This window comes from Haliotis rubra, unplaced genomic scaffold (genome assembly GCF_003918875.1).
Source record: "Haliotis rubra isolate DU_JTF1 unplaced genomic scaffold, ASM391887v1 Scf10, whole genome shotgun sequence".
Classification (NCBI taxonomy): Eukaryota; Metazoa; Mollusca; class Gastropoda; order Lepetellida; family Haliotidae; genus Haliotis; species Haliotis rubra.
In genome coordinates this window covers 3,487,868-3,500,565 of record NW_025764892.1, presented here as the reverse complement: position 1 = coordinate 3,500,565, position 12,698 = coordinate 3,487,868, and the positions used below count along the sequence as shown (strand labels likewise).

Here is a 12,698-nt window from a genome sequence, read left to right as displayed (position 1 = left end):
TGGCTGTATACGACAGACACGATGGCGATATAATATTTCTATTTATACGTTTATAGCTTTGTAAATACATCTTTACCGTTTGATTACAGCATTTGTATAGAGCCTGTAGACTTGAGTAGAACCAGGCGGTGTTCAACATTGTTTGTATTTCAATACATCTGCTGTTTGTAAGATACTCATGTACATAGACCGCATACTTTATAAACAGTTTGAATATCATCAAGATTTGTACTTTTTATAGACCATGTATTTTGTAATGTTTAATCGTTGTGAAATCCGGGGTATTTACAGTTAGGATCACTCACCATTCCACGTTTTAAACGTCTAAATTGAATGAACGTAAAGCTACAAAACCCTCTCCAAGACATCTCTTAAGGCAGAGACAATAGTACAATTCCGACTATATCATGAGCTTGTGTGATACCAGGCTATAGCTATTCTCGAAACGTTCGTAGCCTTACGAACTTATTAAGCCTTATTCTTAACACATTGGCTACGATCAAAGTTAAGAACTCTTAGGACTACGAACGTTTCGAGAATAAGGGCACTGTTCCCCATCGATGGACGTCATAAACAAATGTAAAAGCTAGTCAATTATTTACCTGAAAAATATTCGGTATAATGGTGTAAGTCAAAATAGGTTATTGCATCAGGGACCACAGAAGCTGGCAAATACCATTGCAGCATCACGTGATCGCACCATCATGTCCATGTTTACTACTTTAATGACCTGATGCCTAAAATGCAAGTAAAAATATACATATCAAGAACTTCCACAGTTAAGGGGGCGGTGGGGTAGCCTAGTGGTTAAAGCGTCCGCCCGTCACGCCGAAGACCCGGGTTCGATTCCCTTCATGGGTACAATGTGTGAATCCTTTTCTGGTGTCCCCGTGTTATTGCTGGAATATTGCTGGAAGCGGCGTAAAACCATACTCACTCACTCCTTTGTTAAGATTTCAACTTCTATTCAAATAACAAATAATGTATTATTTTTCTTCTCGTTCTCTTCGAAACATTTATCCCGATAAACCTTTCCTAAAATCCGTAAATTATTGAGCTGGGCTTTGAAACGGGATTACATAGATGGAAAAGAAACTGTTAATTATATTATTTTTATAATTGCTATTCAATCACTTGAAGTTGACTAGATATAAACACGTGCCGTGACAAGGTATAGTAGATTCTTAAGGGTAGTTGTTCTCCATTTCATGTTAATGTTCACGAGTAGACAAAATGGGAGTAGTCATAATGGTAAGATAACCGGGACAACAGGTCAACATGTTTGTCATTGACAAGAAGAAATGTCATTTCAAAGAAATATCCATTCCTGTACCCGTATGGGAAACAAAGAAATTAAATCTTTTGTTAACAAATGCTTCTTGTAACTCATTTACTCACTAACCATCACTACAATGCCCATATATGCCTATGCCTGCATATTGCCTTGTTTTGTAATGTGTTTGTACATATTTCATACATATGTTCTCGAAATAATTCCTTTATATGCACTACATATGTGTAGTGATGGTAAATATGGAAAATAAACATTTCAAGGAATGTATAGTTGACTCTCAGCATTTTATATGCCTTAACACATCTTACAGCAAGATGGCAAGTAAGACGTCCAGACATCATTCTGGAGACAGAAAGTGCTGTGTACAGATATGGCGGTCAAACACTTGTGTTTAATAATAATAACTTTAAGCCACTTACTGTCACGGATATTACCTTATGAGTTCATGCCCCAGAATGTTCTCAGTTCCCTCAAGATAGATCCCTACTGTATTAGAATAATCAGTTGTCGACCATTTATAATTGTATGACTGTAGTTTATCAACAAGTTCCTTCGTTATGGTAGTTGCAGGTTCTCCTGTCTCATCTTGCGGTCTCTTTCTTTCCGCTTTGAATTTCTCTGATCGCCTAACAGTGGGAAAGAAAGGAACATAATTCCTTACAGTTGACAGGAATGCGTGGCTATTGGAGACTGGGTGACAGTGTCAGAGACAAGTGTGTTTCAATCAACAAAAAACACCTGGTCATTTTGATGCCTTCAGAAATATGCTGCCTGGTACAGTAGTAGTTTATTTCGGTAAATCAGGCCATAGGCCCATTTTACAATGCTGCCTGCTTGTGTATTTGATTCAAATACCGACTCTAAACAAAAAGTACGTATAATACATACACAGACAGGACATTACACATATTAGTAATGCTCAGAACGTTTCAGCAATCCCACGTCTTGCCACAACTAATTCGTGAAAATCAGGGTTAGAACTGATCTTCAGTAACCCATGCTTGTCGTAAGAGGCGACTAACGGGATCGGGTGGTCAGGTCGCTGACTTGGATGACACATGTCATCGAATCCCAATTGTGTAGTACGATGCTCATGTTGATCACTGGATTGCCTGGTCCAGACTCGCTTATTAATATATGGAAACTATAAAGCTGGAATATTGAGAACAGCGTTAAACAACAAACAAAGACTACATACAGGGGATGGAGAGAATGATGAATTTGTTGTCAACAAAAATCACAAAGAGAAGAAAAAACGTTTAATTATCGATTATGATTTCCGTGACAATATATTGGTAAACTAAACAATGTTTTTCATTTAATTTTAACTTGCGAACCAAAACATATAAATACTTCTCCATTTGGTCAGATGAGCCTTCCCCGACCGCGTCATACCAAAATACGTTAAAATATGGTACTTGTTGGTCCCTGCCTGGCGCTCGGCATTAACTTCATGGGTACAACAAGGACTGGTCGGCTCGGAGTCAGTATACTGTGTCTGAGTGGGGTATTCATGCTTCACTGCGGCATGGTATCTCAGTGAGCTAGCACTATAAAACCAGCTTAAGTCTGGGCTAGTACAAGCAGCTGCACATACACATGCACACGCCTGCACGTCGTCATATGAGCGAAATATTCTCAAGCACGACGTTACATCCAATTTCACCTCACCTCACCTCAGATGAGCCACACTTCATTAACAAACAAGCTTGTAAAAAGTAAACTCACTCCACGGCAGGCAATAGTTGATGCTTCCACCAGATGGATGGGAACACGTGTAATATAACAGTAAAAACAGTATGTTCAAAAACGCCAAAACCACAACAGTAATCAAGCCCCCAACGTGGAACCATTCTCCAACATTGGTGGGATGCAGAAACCAGACCGTCATCATGGCAACATTTTCAACGTAAAATATAATGTAAAATAACAAAACCCTACACCTTGAATGACCTTTTTTGAGGCTTAAGAAGCAAAATACCATGGGAAAGCCACAAATGACGTCAAAAAGCTTATCAAGTCGTGGACTGTTTTTGTAGAAATGTGTTCCCTGGCACATGAGCCAGACAGACATGAGGAACCAATGGATTCCTACAGGGACTAACACACTCGCGTGGAAGGAAGATGCGAACAGAGAAATGCAAAGAACGCGCGTCCCCAACTCACTTGCCCGCCATATTAAATAGAAGGGGATGGATCTAAACGTCATTGGCTTGAAACCATCTCGAGCCCTGGAGCACCTGACAGATCGGTGATAGAGCATCAGGTTCATTGTCGTGGACATCCAGGAGGAGAGTGCTCCTCCAGCCCGTAATGTCACTGCAACAGAGGACAATCATCTATGCATCCCGTTATGGCATGTACCCAGCCTACAACCAGGGAATCATACACATGTAGCGTTGTCCCAAAAAAATACTACAAAAAATACTATAATGTCATTACATACCTACTGTTCTGTCATATACACGATATAGGACTTAGTCATGTACAAGACATACTTACAGTACAACTAGAAATTATTGAGAATTTAAGATTGTAAATGTTTTTATTTTTTTCACTCATTACTTACGTATTAAATGTGAATATTACCAGAACAGAACTCCATATTCAAAGACAGGTGAACAGTTAGTATTTTGTCAAGTCACCATGGGCAGCAATGTAGGCTTCAATGCGGCGGGTCGTACTACTGATCAAAGAAGTTGGAAAGTCGTGCTCCATGCTGTCCCAATATCGGACCACTTCGTCTTTCATTTCAGCAATATTTGTCAGATTTTTCCTGTGAATGCTTTGAACGATGTTTTGGGTCGTTGTCCTGCTGGAAAATCCAAAGATTTCCATAGAACACGTGAGCAGATAGAAGTAAATGTCCCTCGAGAATATCTGTGTACCGCTCACTGTGCATATTCCCTTCAAATACACAGAGGGGCGTTGCCCCTAACACAAATATGCCACCCCACACGTTAAATTTCGGACTGTACTTCGGGCGCTGATACAAAGGTTTTTCAGTTTGTTTGGTCCAGAATTTCAGTGCATTAGGAAACAGCCACACAGAGCTTTCATCTGAGAAAATCACATTGTCCCAGTTAAAATTTCTATGCTGTAAGCACCAGTTCAACCTTCGCTCCTTTTGTTCAGGTTTCATGATCGACTTTTCTGCCAACCCATTGCATGCAGCTCAGTTCTTATTGTCTCCTTACAGACAGCCACAGTTCCTCTATCAGTCATATCCAACCTTAAGTTTTCTAAACTCCTTCGTTTGTTTTTAGAAACAAGAATACCAAGCCGCCTCCTGTCACCGACAGTCAATTTTCTGGGCCTACCTGCGCCTGCCTGGTGCTCAATGCCATATCCATTTGCAATATTTTTCAAAACACGATAAACAGTGGACAAAGGGATGCCTGTTCTACTTGAAATCACTTTAGCTGATCTGATGTCCTTGTTATAATACTCTAAAATCAACTTCCTTTTCTCTAAATCATCCATACTGAGGATCACTGAAAATGTCGTCTGCTAGCAAGTAACAAAGGGGGATAACTCTTCACAAACTAATGAAGAAGGATTAACGGAGTTGTCTCTCTTGAATGAGACCAAGCACTTGATAACTGGTCAAGGTTGTTTATACTAGAAATCCAATTAGACATATACCTAAAATTCTCAATAATTTCTGGTAATACTATATATGTTTGTTAAGCCAGACCATTATGTCCTCCAAACAGTGTGCGAAATAGCCACTGGCCCGCTAGCCCGTGGCTAGTAAAAATTCAGTCGGGCCAGTAAATCTCCAGTCACTGGCCTGACTGGCTAGTGAAATTTCATGGGATAAATTTTTAGATCGGATAGAGTATATCACTCTATCCGACTTGTTAAGTTATAATACACTTTTAAATAATGTAAGATTATGGCCTGATAAATGATGGTGTTTTACCTTTTTGAAATCCTTTGCTAATGCTATACTTTCAAATTTCGGGCTAGTGAATTATTTTGTTGGCTTGTATCTTTCAGGCATAGCTAGCCCGACTCGCTGGCAAAAGTTGGAAACTATTTCGCACACTGCATCCAAAACCTACCATTATGTCATACTCTTCTATGATGTTATTTATGCGCCCTATTCCCTCATCGTCTACAATTATTTCATCTATAGACCCATCTACATATCAACCTATTACACTATCTATATATTTTACCATTATGTCATCTTCATACCGGGGCGGTGGGGTAGCCTAGTGGTTAAAGAGTTCGCTGGTCACGCTGAAAGACTGGGTTCGATTCCCACATGGGTACAATGTGTGAAGCCCATTTCTCGTATCTCCCGCCGTGATATTGCTGGAATGTTGCTAAAAGCGGCGTAAACCAAACTCACTCACTCATCTTCATACCCTTCTTTTACGTCATAGTCATACCCTATTGTTAATTCACCGACATGCACAACTATATACCCACCTACATACACATTTCCACATTTGTGAAATTTTTGGTCAAGTTTATATACCATGTCGAAACCTGCTCGAAGAGAAATATAAGTGCATTGATTCTCCATGCTTACATCCCAGCACGTCTTCCTCAGGTTTCAGTGTGATCCACACATAGAGCTGCCAGGTGAGTTGTGGAACTGACTCCAGGAAACTCTCAAACAGCTGCAGGAGACAGACATTCACATCTTGGCACATGGCCCGCCAGTAGTAGATCTTCTTCCTCTTATGCCCCTCCTTCTTCTCCTCGTTCTCCTTCGTGTTTGTATGCATGAACTTGAAAACACTGTTTAAATACTCGGAAATCCTGAAACAGTGGAAGTGAACTACAAATGATGACTGGATTGACTTATGTTCATTGTAGTTTTATCTTTCGAATGGTAGCTCTTACATGCAAAATGTTCACACAAAATATCATCGAAATCGGTGTAAAATATCTTTTTCACTAACTTTTCAAATGTGGTCGATTTCGAAGTGAAGGTTTATATGCCTATAATGTAAAGACACTGTTTCGGGCCTCCCCTTCCACAGCGACGTGCCGTGCTGGGATGTATCTGGAATGCTGTTCTAAATGGGGTTGAACTTCATGTTTTTTTCGATGCTGATGGCTCGAAGACAGAACAACTTCTGATGTAAAAGACTTCTAATATATCAGTAACCGATTTGAGGATAAAACCGTTAGCTCGTCAGGTCGTAGTTTAGTCAGGATTTATAACTTCACATGACACTCATAAGAAATATATAATAATAATGGTTATTCATAAAACGCCTGTTTCCACACACCTCATGGTGCTCAAGATGCTAACACATTATTACCACGGATAACCCATTCTGCGAGGCGCTAGACGGTTAACAGGTTATCCCCACCGGGTACCCATTCACTGCTGGGTTAACAGGCAATTTATGAACAAACTCACTTGCCTCACGTGGCATGATTCAGCCGTGCAGAGTTACAGTATCAGTCGTTGATGAGTGTCAGACACGAATGAAGACTCCACAAACGGACAACGTCAAGTCAAAACATTGATTACACAAGTCTCGTTTCCTGTTGACTGGGTCCCGTCCTATTGCGCAACTCAGTACAATAACCAGTCCAGAATTTTGGGACCAATTCATTTAACGGGATACATAATTATTAATCAGTATTATTTGATACATCTAAGCACTTGTATATTGCAACACTACGCTCATTCTAATCCTTGCAAACACGTCGTGCAGCTGCTCTGTCGTACAGCGAGCTCTGACAATCGGAAACCTGGAAATCGTGCAAATCTCAAGACGAGGCTCACCCGCTAGAGTTTGGCGGTCTGGTACGGACTTGATATTTTATCAATCACATTGTGCGTTACAGAACTACACTGAATAAGCGCAAAAAACACATAACAGTAACCAGTGTGCCAGATGCATTGTGAATCATTTTACGACCTCATCAAACAGGGGCAGTCTGTGACGTCTTTGTTAAGGTCATTCTGCCTACACCTCGCCACAAAATATAGAAATACGATGTTATTAAAGTTTAAAAAAAACAAGAAATTGGAATTCAGTGTAACCATAGTTGTTTGTAGTGTCTCTTTTCACTTTCACACGAGAAAATTCGGATCGGCTGAAAAGTAGGTCATTGTCTGAATAGGTTAATGAGACTCATGTTTCGGTTTGTGATTCAGTTAACAGACACTATGAGATCTGAAGTAATTATTTAACAATCATATTTACATGCCTTATGATCATTCCAAATTGTAGAAGTGTCACTGTGAACCTTATAGGCCATAGATAAGCTGGTGTCAGCAACTCTCTCACTCGTCCAAGCATACAGGGATCTGTATCGTGTTTGGCTTCAACCAGTGCCATCTGTTCCTTCTGGTAGTCCAGGACATACCACGTGAGACCGAGTCCACACATCACCAGTGATGGCACAACAATTAATACTACTGTCACAGACCCATGCAACAACTGGCCTCCCATGAAATACTTCACAGCCATCCATATGTCAGTTCCCACATCGGAAACATAAAATCCAATCGCCAAAAATCCAAAAAATGCTTCCAACTTTCCAAATTTGGGTGTAAACCGTTCTTCGTGTTCCGGCTCTGCAGCAATACGTTCTATCGGAAACTCACATGGCTCCATGCCAATATCCACAACATCCTCCGAGATGTGTGTTTCTCCATCCCTTTGATCAGGCCCGAACAGATAAGTATAGGGTGTGACGCTCCCGCTCCTGCTTGAGAAAGGTATGTTTGACATGACCATAACGTCTTCGCTTCTGTCGGGTGATTCCATGACGCTTCGAAGTGTCACTCAGAACCACTCGGTTTGTTCCGTTATCGGATTAACGAATAATACACAATCAAAAGGAAGTCATGGTTTCAGTTAACCAGGGTCCAGACAGACAATTTTGCGCATTTGTCACACTCGCCCCTTTCCGTAACCTCCAAGAATGCTTGTCCCGGAAAAGCACGAGTGGGTCACGAATGAATTTTGCGTTGAATCTGGAATGCTCAGGCACTGCCGACGTTACTGCAAAATGCCTCTAGTAGTTAACCGAATCCAAACGATTTAGCCTCAGCAGAACGTACTTAATAACAAGAGCCTTTAGTAAAGAAACACTATGAATCACACTGCAGCAACGTGTTAATAATGTTGAGGCCTGCGTAATCTACACGTATAACCCTAACCCGCCCCCTCACTGCGGGTGATTCACTAGTAATAACAAAGGAAATACCCAAACCGCTGGTGTCTATGTCTCAGCAGCAGGGTCGGCGTGAACCTCCCTTGGACGTTGTCACCTTTACATGTAGAGACCCGCAAACGTTTGACTAAATTATACAACCACTGCAGTTGACATGTATTATGTAGTATATTTCCGTGTATGCGTGGTGTGTGCCAGTGAATAGTATCGTGTTGTGTTGTATCTATATCTCGGATTACCGTATTTCCCATACACCCCGTTCGACTTCAGGACAGATAACTCCTCAGCTATTGTCCGGGCTTCGCTACGATTGTCACACGTCTACAGTACGTTTGATTAAGATCAGCTTAGCATAGCTGAAATATATCTGTAGAACAGCCCTGCTGCATGCACGATTACGGAACATACTTGTGGTTTGTTAATTTGCTTTTAACCCTGCACTCAGCAATATTCCAGCTATATGGCGGTGATCTGTAAATAATCCGGTCTAAACCAGACAAGTGATCAACAGCATGAAAATCTATCGACGCAGTTTGAATAGGGTACGTGTTAACCAAGTCAGTTAGCCTGACCCTCGATCCGTTCGTTGTCTCTTACCACAAGCATGGGTTGCTGAAGACGAATTCTAACCGGGATCTTCATGGGTAGAGGATTGCAACAAGTCTTACTGCATGTAGATAGTGTGTCATGATGTTGGTCTCCATGTGAGTCCCAATGTCCAGGGTATTTTGTCACCTCTAACAACGTGCACAGGTTGGTATGATCCTTTTCTAACCTGGAGGGATTCTACTGATCCGGTGACTGTGGTGGCTGGGCGGATACAGCTTTTTGAGAAAGGGGTGGGTGGGGCAGTACATTTCATTTTCACCCAAGTTTCAATGGTCATTTAACAAACTTTCAGCACCAAAGGGGTGGTGTGCACCCTGCACCCAACAACACACACACACACACACACACACACACCGGATCCGCCTATGACTACTAATAACAGAGACACAAGGAATCAAGGTGTAGAAAACAGGTTTATTACTTACAAACTTGTACATAACACTACAAGTTGTCAGAATTATATTCACATGCTTTCAAGCTCAAGATACATAAAATGTATAAAAATAGTGTTCATACCATTTCATGAAAACAATTTGTCGAAAACTTCAGTCTTCTATGTACTGCAAAACTATTTATAAAATAGTTCCCACTATAACCATTTATATAACCTTTCCTTTCACGTCTCTGTTTATTTGTTCTCCTAAACAATCAAGTGTACAAACAGGTAACAGGTCGATACAAAGATGAAACACTGATGTTATTACCAGGATTATTCAAATATTTCTACAAAACCAAAATTCTTTTGAGGTATAAGAATGAATGAACATTATCTCCTAGGGTGCCTATTCAGAAAATATTTCTTCTCCCAAGTTATATATATCTGTGTTTAGGAGACCAAAACATGGTCAATATAATGCTGACCACATATCCTCAATCATTAATGCATGCAATTAATCATGATCAAATGGTTCTGGGTGATCACAAGATTCCCAGTGATATATCAGTCATCTACTGAGAGCTTAACAAATGGTGAAGGCCATAACTTATCCTACAGACTGGTTTTGTCTGTATTTGCTTTGTGGCACCTTCCTACAGACTGGTTTTGTCTGTATTTGCTTTGTGGCACCTTCCTACAGACTGGTTTTGTCTGTATTTGCTTTGTGGCACCTTAATGGTGGATTATGTAACAATCTATTCTGGCCCATTTCAAGTGACTGCTGTACAGGATTTCACTTTGTTTTACAGACAAACACAAAAAGTAATGAAAATACATGCAATATACCACAGAGTCCTTCTATTCATGATTATAGTTTATATTTCAAGGCTGGTGGGTATTTCAAGTGTTGTTGTCTTTAACTTGTTGACCTGCTTCAACATCTTCAAATATCAAACACTTTACAAGAAATGGACATGTGATCTTACAGAGAAAACATACAAAGAATCAAAATCTTGGAGAATGACAATGTCATCTAAAGTGAAATATATGTTTGATTAGAGTCATGAAGCATTCAAATTGGAACTTTCATGAAAATATCTTGAAGAATCAACCATTGCTTTTTAGACCATTGAGCCTTGGATTACTGAAAATTATTGCTGGAGATGGCACCGAGACTTATCACTAAGTCATCATACAGTTTGAAGTACAACATACAATCGTAATACAATCTTGACAATGCATCTTTACATATATCGTTGCTAAAAAAATTTACTAAGGAGCTTTCATGCATTAAAATATTCATAACAAGAAGACAAAGTCATCAATATCCCCCGCGATGGCAAAATACTCTACATATGTCTACGAGTTACTATGTCAAATGTTTTGGCATGTATATAACTAAGTGGAAGGAGAGTACTGAAAGGTTTCAAAGTTCTGCTCCGGCAAAGAGCACTACCACCAATTTCAGTCTAAGTCAAACTTGTTGCAATGGAAACGAAAAAAATATTTTATTCAGAAATCCAAATCTACCAAAAGGCACTAGTAGACCATCAGATCTATCTATGTGCCAAGTTTGGTGAAGAAACATTGAATGGTTTTAGAGTTATGCTCCGGAAAAGACAAATGTGCACGGACGCACGGAAGGAGTGCATTTTAATAACCCCGCAAAACGCGTTGCTGGGGATAATTACAGATCTAGGTGTCTAGTGAAAATGCAAAATTAATACATGTAGGTTACATTTTAAAACTGTTAGGTTGGTTGGTTTGTTGTTTAACGCCACACTGAGCAGTATTCCAGCTATATGGAGGCGGTCTGTAAATCATCAAGTCTGGACCAGACAATTCAGTGATCAACATGAGCATCGTACTACACAATTGGGATACGATGACACATGTCAACCCAGTCAGTGAGCCTGACCACCCGATACCATCAGTCCCCCCTTACGACAAGCATGGGTTGCTCAAGACCTATTCTAACCCGGATCTATACAGGTAAAACTATTAGGTGTTCACTATTTTGGAGGTAGATAAAACATGAGATAATATTGCTTATATTTAGGAGGGTACCATTCTCTTAAGGCATTGTGGTATTTGACTTTGTAACACATAAAATCTTGGTTAACATACTTCAGGCATTAATATTAAATTGCCCCAATATAAATAATTATTCAAACAATAACAGCAGTTCTTGTAACTATATGTCAATCAATCATACATATCGACACAGCAAGGTTAATGATAAAATCTGTCCTGACTCTATATTTAAGTATTGGAGTTAACAACATCTTAGTAGTAAGATCCTCGTAGGAAAGGAGAAAAGCTTAGGAACCGTTAATAATGTATGGCTAGGGGTTGAATATAGTGCACATGGACTAGAGGGGGTGTCATTGATGATGTAAGTGCCATGCAAGGGGGGTCACTTACTCTGTACATACATTTAAATTTTTTTCATTTTTCATTTATTTTATTTTTTATATTTTTTTGGGGGGGGATGGGGGGGGGGTGTCATTCACATTGTTAATGCTTCTCCACAAAAATCATCAAGACCCCTAGGCATATATTACTAACAGTCCCTTAATTTCATCCAACTTTATTAAATAAATACAAGAGTTTGATTTTGACCTCTTTTGCAACACCCAGGCATGGGGCTGATAAACCAAGTAACATCAACAGGAATTTGAACCAATCACCTTAAGTTTCTGGCATGCCTAAGGGAAGCAACTCTGTTAACACAAATTGTACCACCTTAGATTCCTTGACCACTCAGGCCTTCATACATATGACAGTGGACTAAACAAACGTAACCATTGTCACTGATATAATATATATTTTCTTAATACATAGTAAACAGACTTGACAGACAGCAGCTGCTGCTACTCCATGTTGGGAGAAGCAGGAATTCATTGGCGATATATACTACCCATCAAAAGTTTAGACTCACTGAAAACATTCACTATATGTTATGTATGTATATATGGTTACAACGAAAATGAATTTCTCCACTAACTTGGGGGAAACAACTGCAAATCTTATGCAGATTAATTGCACGAGGATCATGGATCAAGCTGCTGAAACGTATATGCAAATATCATGCATGTGAACAGCTGCGTTTTGGTGTAAAGTTTTGATAAGAATTCGCCAATTTTAACTGAGTTTCATAATTTATTGAACGCATGACAATAATCTTTTCAACGGTATGAATTTGTTTTACAATACATCAGTTCATGTATAAACAGCACCTTTAAACAGTATGGAATATTT

At 39.7% G+C, this 12,698-nt stretch overlaps 1 protein-coding gene and 1 long non-coding RNA gene across 6 annotated transcripts; both read right to left on the bottom strand.

The window, feature by feature from the left end:
* Positions 1–2,943: 2,943 nt before the first annotated feature.
* Positions 2,944–8,478, bottom strand: LOC124262227 (XK-related protein 6-like). Of its 5 annotated transcripts, none has more exons than XM_046696739.1 (3): positions 7,481–8,478; positions 5,838–6,070; positions 2,944–3,613 (listed from the first exon to the last, which is right to left on the bottom strand). In XM_046696739.1, exons 1-3 carry the CDS (start codon positions 8,041–8,043, stop codon positions 2,991–2,993), a joined length of 1,419 nt encoding a protein of 472 aa, XP_046552695.1. In that variant the 5' UTR covers positions 8,044–8,478; the 3' UTR covers positions 2,944–2,990. The 5 variants fall into 5 exon arrangements, with proteins under 5 accessions (XP_046552695.1, XP_046552828.1, XP_046552969.1 ...); XM_046696872.1 differs by having other exon boundaries at positions 7,881–7,964; XM_046697013.1 differs by lacking the exon at positions 7,481–8,478 and adding an exon at positions 6,681–6,819.
* A 977-nt stretch (positions 8,479–9,455) lies between these two features.
* LOC124262577 lies at positions 9,456–10,736 on the bottom strand. Its single transcript, XR_006894651.1, has 2 exons — positions 10,253–10,736; positions 9,456–10,192 (listed from the first exon to the last, which is right to left on the bottom strand). It is a non-coding gene; the product is annotated as an uncharacterized LOC124262577 (long non-coding RNA).
* Positions 10,737–12,698: the final 1,962 nt, after the last annotated feature.